Below are 8,928 nucleotides of genomic sequence, written 5' to 3' on the forward strand. Positions count from 1 at the left end.
CCATAATTTTGCCACCTGGAGATAAACACTACCAGATTTTTCCACACAGATAAACTCTATTTTTTTTTTCAAAGTGGGTTCATACTGTGCAAATTATTTTGTAATTTGTTTTTTTTTTTTGCTCGACAATATGTTGTGAACATCTTTCCATTTCAATAAATATTTATCTACATCATCATTTTAACAGCTGCATGGTTTTCCACTCTGTGCGTTCACGTAACTGAGTCCCGTTGTTGGACAGTTTGTTCTCCGTTCTCAGCCACACTCGGATGCATTTCTGCTTCAGGCAAGCACCGCCAACAGAGAGGGCAGGCCCTCGGCCCTTCCAGCTTCCACCAACCTTATCCTCTTAGCTCAGCTCAGCTCCTTTCTTTGGGGTGCCTCCTCTTCTCCTTCTGGAAGGCCCTGACCTCTGAAGTCTCAGGCTGAATTTCTGGACTACACCCCAGAATGCTGCTGGCCATGGGAAGAGATACCCGAAGGCACCTCTGAGGAGCCTGTAGCAGGCTACACTCTGCTTGGAGCCTCGGTGGAGACAAGCTGACCTCTCTGTGCCCCTCACTGCATCAGAATCTGCCAGATGGGCTCCTGCCTGCTGGGTCAGAGCCACCCCACAACTGACCTCAGCCTGCGTTCAAGGTGCCTGGTACTTTCCAAATACGCCAGCCTCTGACTCAAGTGACCAGTGTGGCACTTGACTGCAGCCTGCTGGCTCTGCTCGTGCCTCAGACCCTCACCTAGTGCACAGCGTGGTGGTCAGCAAGCTGGGTGGGATGAAAGGAACCCAGGTCTCTCTAACTGACCCCGTGGTGACCACAGTGTCCATCCATCCCATAGCCCACCCTGAGGAGAGGAAGGGAACACAGTGGCCACCAGATGGCAGTGTTCAGCTTCCCAGGTCCCTGTGGCCGTTGGCCAGAGCAGTTTAGAGGCAGGGAGGGGCTGGTCTCAGCTGTAGGTTGGTTTTCTAAAACCCAAATCTGTATCACTCAGGGGAATCACGCACTTTATTCTAAATTTGTCCCGACTGCATGCTAGTGCTCTCTAGGAGAGAGAGCAAAGCCTTGGTCACTTAGGGAACTTCTCTGAGTCTCATTCACATCTGTCAAATGGGGACTAGCTATACCTACGTCCAAGTCATGAGGATACAAACAGGGGAAACTGGGGCCCGGCAGGTGGTGTGGGTGGTTAAGGTGCTGGACTCCTACATGGCCAACCTCGGTTCAAGTCTTGGACCTGGCATCTTGCTTTCTCACTTTCTCTTTCTCTCATCAGATTAAATAAAAGTAACAAATAAACACATAAATAAATATTAAAAAAAAAAAAAAAAAACAGGGAAAATTGGAGAGCAGGCACTAGACAAATCGCAGCTTCCGTTTAGTAAGGCATGCCCGGTTACTACATGTTAGCTCACGTGTGCTGGGGTTGGCCCTGGGGGTAGGGTGTTGCGTCTCGGGGTGAACGCTGTTGTGTCCTGTTCACGTATTTATTTTTCTAGAGTTTATTTATTTATCTGTCCCATGAATAATATATAGAGGTAGATAGAGAGAAAGAGAGAGGGAGAACCCTCCACAGGGCCCTGGTGCTGTGATCCTCAGCTTCCATCCCAGTCATGGTGTACGTGTGCCTGGACCCTCAGGGACGTCTCTGGTTGTGAACAAGGAGCCTTCCCACATGGGATTACCTCGCAAAGCCTGGGTTTTACTGCCGCTCTGCGTCTGGGCCCCTGCCTTGTCCTGTCAATCCCCATGGGAGTATGTGAGTTGCCTGGCAGTGGGGACAGGACAGAGGGGCAGCAACCAGTGAAGAGGAGGTGAGCATCATCACCATTTGCCTCTGACCAACTAGTCACTGGAAGCTTGAGGTCCCCCAGGGACATATTCTCTCCCGCTGCCCTGGAGACTCAGTGTGGAGCCTGTTCCTGGCCTGCTGGCTTCCCTCTGCTCTGTTCCCTCGTCTTTGTCTTCCTCGTCTCTAGACTCAAGGCCGCAGCACTGTCCGGAGAGAGAAGCCCTTGGTGGGTGTGGGTCTCACCTGCACCACCTCTGCCTGAGGCTTCCCAAAGAGAAGGGCTGTTATCTTGCCACCACCCTAGATGGGGCTCCTGCTGCTAGGACCTATGTCTTCCCATCAGAGTGGGGTCTCCCTAAGGACAGGGCCTGCCCCCCAGGCTAAGGAATGCACAAGAGGAGCCCTCCTTCCCTCTCAGATGAGGGTTCCCAAATGCTGGAGCCAGTGCCTCACTGTCAGGAGGAAGGCTCTCTGAGGATGGGGATGTCTCCCCTTCAGCTGGAGGGGGCTCATTCCTTTCCCGCATCCTCACCCTGTGCCCAGCCAGGCTCTGTTGGTTAGAAACCTGCTCCTGAGCTGCAGAACGGTTCCCAGCTGGACACCCAGACTATTTCCCTTCCTCTGCCCCAGCCCCGCTCGGCCTGCATACTCACCTTCACAGACCCTGGCGGGCTGGCCAGCCGTGTTGGGGTTAATAGGCTGGGGCCCTTTCTCCCTCCTTCCTCCTACCCCAGCAGAGGCCCGCTCTAGCCTGCCCCCCATCTCCCAGCCTCTAACCCCGAGATGGGCTTTTTAATTGCTTTCCCTGATGTGCTCTGCTCCCCGCTCCCTCATCTTCTTGCCTGATTGGGTCCCTCTGGGAGGGCAAGAGGCGGGGACCAGATGTGGCCCTGGTGGGAGCAGAGGGCTGGCAGGCGGCCTGTTATTTCCAACCCAGCAGTCCTCCAAATGGACAGGATAAGCCAGAGGACAGGGCTGGGAGGACTGTGGCCGAGCCTAGGGGAGTCCTTGAGGTGAGCCAGAAAACTCGACCACAGTCTCCAGGCCCCTGGGGTGACCTTCCTCCCCCTACAATCTTCATCTCAAGCCCTCTTGGATCTCTCTCCACACGAGAACTGTGGAGGAGGGGCCAACAGCTCTGAACTAGATTCTGGCTGGGAACCAGTGTCTCCCAGATACAGCCAAGAGCCAAAGCAACATTCTTGGAGGAGTCTGGGGACAGAAGAGCAGGAATCGGGAGGCAGGACCTGTAAGCTGCTAAACAGGCTCCCCAGACGGAGACAAATTCCCCCGTGGGGGCCAAGCTGGTGAAGAGGTGTAGGAGAGACCCAGGGAGAAAACCCAGTCTCCTCTGGACAGGAACCAACACTGACGGGGCTTTTGGCTTACGCTCAGGTGACAGGGACAGGTACTCTCCCGACTCCCTGCTGAAAGGGCCGTTATCTTGTTCTCTGTGTTTTCAGCTCCCGGAACCGAGTCTGGTTCTGTGAATGCGACACGAATTTGCACCTCAGGGTGGGGGTCCAGGCATGAGCTGAGGGGACTGAGATGAGTAAGGTGGCCTGGAGAGGGAGGACTTCGAAGCTCATAGAAGTGGAGTGAAGGGCTCTGCCCGGGCCCCCACCCGCGGTGGAAGAGGCAGGATGAGGCAGGGGGTGGGGGCCCTAGACCAGGCTGGACCGCAGTGGATGAGGGAGCCATCGATTGCCGTGTCTCGTGGATGACTCTCTTTATGTAAGAACAATCCAATCTCAGAGTCTCGTCGCCGCCCACAGAGGTCAGCTGAGAGCTGGCTGTCAGCTTGCTGTCCCCCTCAGCCTCTGCCCCCCTCAGCCTCTGCCAGCTTCCTGCAAAGCTCAGACCAGCCAGGCAGCTCCCGGCACTCGGACACCATGCAGCGAGCTCTCTCAGCCCGACCTCCCGTGATTGAGGGCAGGAGCCACCCGTGCTTAACTCCATCGACGCAGTCTTTGTGCATTTAATGGGTCACCCGAGAGCACAGTTTGCACTACGGAGCCACAAATGTTTGCTGAGCGAGTGGCAGGCTGCAGAACATCCTTGTCAAGAGTGACCTCTTCCACTTGCCAGTTGCCCCCCAGCCCAAGCGAGTTCTGCCTCGTGCAGTGGAGCCCGTTGTGCAAAGGTCGCCCTCCTGGCCCTAGTTACCAGCCACCTTGCCCTGTGCCTGCTGCCTCTGCACTTGCGGGGACGATGATGATGATCAAAGGAGATGATATATGTGAGGGCCCCAGGAAATGGGGGAAGCTATTCCATTTGAATCCAACCAACACTCAGCGAGGCCTTCCGAGGTCAAGGCACCACGCCAGGCCGCTGCAGGCTACAGATGTGAAGCTGTAACTGCTTCTGTGGGAATCACGGTACACAGGAGAAAAAACTCATTAAGATTAATTGGAGAGGAGGGAACCCTGGACACGCGGAAAGCAATGATGTCTGCTTGCTTCCAAAGGAAAGCCGCTTGGTGTAAGCAAAGAACCAGATCCTGGCGTGGATCCAGATCACTTGCTGTCTAACTCCGGGCATGTGTGTGAACCTTTTAAAGCCTGCTCCCTCGTTCTCTACGTCATAAGGGCTTGGAGCTTTGTGCAGGTGCTTGGCACCCTTAGACACTCAATGCTCCTGTGTTTTCCCTCTCCATCCTCCAAAAGGGATAGGGACTAAGTGGAGAGAGACTCATAAAACAGAGGGGGAGATTGCTCCCCCAGGACAGCCAGGACCCACTTGAAATTAGCAGCAGTATTTACACACTTCTCACAGTGTGCTAAATACCTTTAACATGTTGGTTTTGGGAAGCAGGTCAAACACTGATTTCTGTAATTTTGTTTACACTATTCCTTCATTCAGTTAACCATGTCTTCATGGAGAGAACAGAGGAAAATAGGTGTTGACTGTCATATAATCCAGATGAGCAAAGGCCATGCACCGGGGAGGGGACAGGAGCAGGCTGCAGTGGGCTCAAGCTAGGGCATCCCCTAAGACTTGGGGACCACTAACACTCTCTCTGAAAGCAAGACTCCCAGCAGCCCACCCTCAAGGCTGCAGAAGGATGGACCAGACTTGTAGGTGTAATTGCTTCTAAACCTGCCAAGGAGCAGAGGCCCTTGTGGAGGGCTGGGCTGTGGAGTACAGGACAGGGCCAGGCCCCAGGTCCACCTCAGGCTGCAGGGGGGAGGCACAGCAGTTGTCCGCTGTGTCCAAAGTTCCCCGACGTTTTGGAGAGTGGTAAGTTGCTATTCCACTGATGTGTACAGAGAGAAACACACACGAGGGATGGAGACAGTTTATTAATCGTCATAATAAAAATATATCTATCTATCTATATATATGTATATATACACGTTTGTGTATATGGAGAAATAATCAGAAGGATATATATCAAAGTTTTTTGTTTTTTAGAAATCATCCCCAGGGTGGATGGCCACACCACAATCTCTTCTCCATTCTCTTGAGATTTTTGGCACTCGCGCACACGCACACACACACACACACACACACACACACACACACACCTGGTGTGTTTTTCAATCTACCAGGTCTGGGACTCAAACCACACAGCTGGCCACATGGATGTAACCACTTTAACCATGCCCTGGTTGGCCCAGTGCCACTAGTATGTGTAAGTAGGTGATAGCATTAAGGCTGAATTCTCCTTTCTTCCCACTTCCTTACATGCTGAATGCGTGTGCTGTTCACAACAGGATACAACAAAAGCAGTCTTTGTTTGGAAATCAAGTCATCGCCATCATCTGCAGCATCACCAGGATGGCCACCAGGGGCCAGGGTTCCTACACCAGCCTGAAGACACCCTCTCTTGGAAATCAGTAAGAGCCAAGCTGGGACTCCTGACCACGTGCCATCCCGTCCTCATCCCTCCTTACTGCCTGTGGCCCTCATTGTGCAGAGCCCTGCATTAGACAGGGGTGAGGGACAGAGCCCAGAAGAGTCACCTACCAGCATGGAGGGCGTTATAAACGGGGGTGGGGGGGGCATGACAGCACCCTTTTAAATAGCAACACGTTGACATTCACAGGTGGCTATATACATGCTGAGAAGCTGAGCGTAACAAGAAATTGACAGAGGCCGAGTAGCAAGATGTACGGTTGGGGGCAGGGTTTCGGTACAGGAAAGGTGCTAGCATTCATCACATGACAAGGAAAGCTGCTCAGGCTCCTGGTGCAGGTGGCAGCCAGCCTGGAGGAAGTGGTGGTCAGGACACCTTGGTGATGTAGCTCCCAGCTGACACCATTCCCCCAGCCCCAATGACTTCCTTTCGGCCTCTCAGGTCACCGGGGCAGCGGGGACTTGAGGGAGGCTCTGCAAGCCTGTTAGAATGCAGGCGCAGGGAGGAAGGAGAAGAGTGAGACTCTGCCTCACTGCTCCTCTGCCACCATCCCATCTCCCACTTCACTCATCAGAGTCCCCAAGATGAGGGGACATACCCCAGGCCTCCTCTTTCCTGGGTCTCAGCCTACTCTGTCCCCTCTGTCTTCCTATCTTCATCTGCCACCATGGCCCAGGCCATCCTTGTCCCCAATGCCAGTCACCTGGAATTGCCAGTGGCCCAGCCGGCCTCTTCAGGGTGCTGCCAGGGAGGCGAGCGATGCGGCTGTGACCTCGGGAGACTGAGGAACTGAGGGAGGGAGGGTGGAAAGGAAGGTAGGACGGTTACAGCCAGGCCTCTGGACTGCGGGTGGTTGGAGGGGGAGGTAAGCACTGGACACTGAGCCTCGATAGCAGGGGAGGCTGGATACCAGCAGAGGCTTTCAAGACCAGATCTAAGAACAGGAGAGGCAGCAGGAAGAGGTGAGGCATGTGGGTTTGGGAGAGGGGAGAGAGGGAAGGTCTAATCACTGGGTTAACCAATGAATGCTCACATCTCCCTGCGGACAGGGGCCTGTGGCACTCTTTGCAGCTAGACGATCCTGTAAGAGCAAGGCCCAGTCAAAGAACTAGATGTTACCTCTGCTCACAGACCACAGCTACTTGCCCCGATGGGTCCAGAGACACACCGGGGGCCTAAAGTTGGCCTAGGTACCCACTGTTCTGGTAAGGGCTCTCTCCTCCCTCCTCCAACACTTCCCAAAACTCACCTCATAGGTCGCCTCTTTTTGCAGGTTGAAGTCCCAGGGAGGGAAGATGTTGGCTTGGGACCCTTGGTGGTGAACAGCAGCATGGGGCCACTGGAGAGGGAGGGAGGGAGGGAGGGAGGGAGGCAGCTCAGCAGGGAACCAGACTGGGCCAGCTACTGCCTCCCTCCAGCCTCCAGCTTGAGGTAGGGGCTGGCTGGACAAGATGACCTCTGCGCTTTCTCCTACAAAGAGGTAGATTCTGCTCCCTGCGTCACTCGGCCTGGGCTGACAGCTGAGTGACAGCCCTGTTCTGGGAGAACATCCAGATGTCAGTTTCTGGCTCATCCGGGGAACTAGAGTTCAAACAATTTCACCCTTCCACCTGCCCAGCTCTGTGCCTGTCACTGAGAGTTGGTTCAGGGGCTGTGGGAGGGGTGGGTGTGGGTGGCGCTCTGCCGGCCCCTGTCTCACGTGTCCAGGTCAGGCTGCCGCTTGTTCTTGGCCTTGGGCTGTGCTGAGCTAGTCGCTGTTCCCTACCCTGCTATGTGGGTGGAAAACACTTATTCATCGTCTTGTTGGAAAATAGTGAATAGGTTTTCTGAGGACCCCCTTCCCCATGCTGGATGCTGGGCTCGAGGGCAAAATCTAGGGGTAGAAGTGGCAGAAATAAGTACAAGGGGGGTCTTCAAAAAGTGCATGGAAAATGCATATTATGAAAAACTAATGCCTAGATTTCAAATTGTTTTTATACCAAAATAAACTCATATTTCAATTTTTTCACAAACTTTTTGAAGTCCTGTCATAGTTCTCAGTGGGACACAGAACTCAGACAGGGCACAGGCGAAGCAGAAGAACAGAAGGCGCTGGCTCCTCTCGTTAGCTCCTGTTCCCTGCTGACTCTTCCTGAGCTGGGGTCCCTTTAGCTATGCATGAGCATGTCACAAAGCAGCACAGCGCTGGCAGATTGAGGTGTTGACAGACAAGGTAGGGCCCCAGAGAAGTGACAACCTGGCCCTGGGGAGTGAAGCTGATTGTGACCCTGCATCCCGCCCTGGGTCAGGTGGTCATCCACATTTTGGCAGCACCATTGCCTGTGGCTGCCCCTGTGCCCTGCTGGGAGGGTTGGAGACCCACCTGGGGATGAAGGGACGGTCCAGCCTGGTCAGCGACGGGGGGACTTCCTCCCAGCCAACGCACTCAGGGAAATCAAGCTCTGAAGGAGGCCCCTCAGAGAGGTCAAAGGTGGCGTTGAGGTCTCGGGCAGGGAGGGCCAGAGGAGTGGAGCAGTTCTGCATGGCAGAAGGGCCCAGGGGCACCCGCCTTTTGATGACCGTGGCCGAGCAGAAGCGAGGGAATTGGCACCCTTTGGGTGTGCTGGGCCCGAAGGCAGGCTGGGCCTCAGGTAGAGACCCTCTCTTCAGGCAGGGCAGGAAGGACTGGCGTTGGCGCTTGGTCTCCTGCTTTGGGGCCAGAGGGCTGTCTGGCTCTGAGGGGCTTGGTGTCCGCCTTCTCTTCTTTTCCGTGGGCCGTCGGGAGGCCCGGGCTGGGGTGCGGTCAGGCCCAGGTGGGATCCCCAGAGTGTGCATGAGACCACTCAATTGCCTTGCCATGGTGCGGGTCACGGGGCCAGAGTATCCTGGAGACTCTAGGCAGAGAAAAGTGGGAGGGTACCGAGGAGAGGTCAGGGACTGGCCAGAAGAAGAATTTGGGGCACCAGATACTGGAGACAGGAAGGAGTCCCCAGCTCCTCAGTCTCCTGAGGCCCACGTGTGCAGGAGTTCCTGATCCCGGGTGCAGACTCCTACTGTAGCATAACCCAGACTATGAGGCCCCAGTACTTCTGCGCCTCTGCTGGGCTTTGAAGATGGCACCCATAGGCGGGGCAGAATGGGGGTGACTTACTTGACTTGGAACATAGTTCCTGGGCCAGAAGTCCCCCCTGGGTCAGTCTAGATGTCCTAGAGGTCTCTGCCTCAGGCTCAGCTTTTTCCTCTTGCACCAGCCGCTGTAGGGTCTCAAACTCCGTGATCATGTCAGGAGTCAGGAGGGT

The 8,928-nt window shown here is 54.8% G+C and overlaps 1 protein-coding gene across 1 annotated transcript in view; it reads right to left on the reverse strand.

The window, feature by feature from the left end:
- Nucleotides 1–5,320: 5,320 nt before the first annotated feature.
- The window catches only part of KIF18B (kinesin family member 18B), a 26,654-nt gene continuing 23,046 nt past the window's right edge, over nucleotides 5,321–8,928 (reverse strand). Inside the window, exons 13-16 of the mRNA XM_006169999.3 lie at nucleotides 8,013–8,523; nucleotides 6,900–6,989; nucleotides 6,354–6,439; nucleotides 5,321–6,123 (exon numbers count right to left, since the gene is read on the reverse strand). Of these exons, the coding sequence (XP_006170061.1) occupies nucleotides 6,017–6,123; nucleotides 6,354–6,439; nucleotides 6,900–6,989; nucleotides 8,013–8,523 (794 nt within the window). The 3' untranslated portion in view covers nucleotides 5,321–6,016. The remainder of the gene's footprint in view (nucleotides 6,124–6,353; nucleotides 6,440–6,899; nucleotides 6,990–8,012; nucleotides 8,524–8,928) is intronic.

Source organism: Tupaia chinensis, unplaced genomic scaffold (genome assembly GCF_000334495.1).
Source record: "Tupaia chinensis unplaced genomic scaffold, TupChi_1.0 Scaffold148004_1, whole genome shotgun sequence".
Taxonomy (NCBI): Eukaryota; Metazoa; Chordata; class Mammalia; order Scandentia; family Tupaiidae; genus Tupaia; species Tupaia belangeri.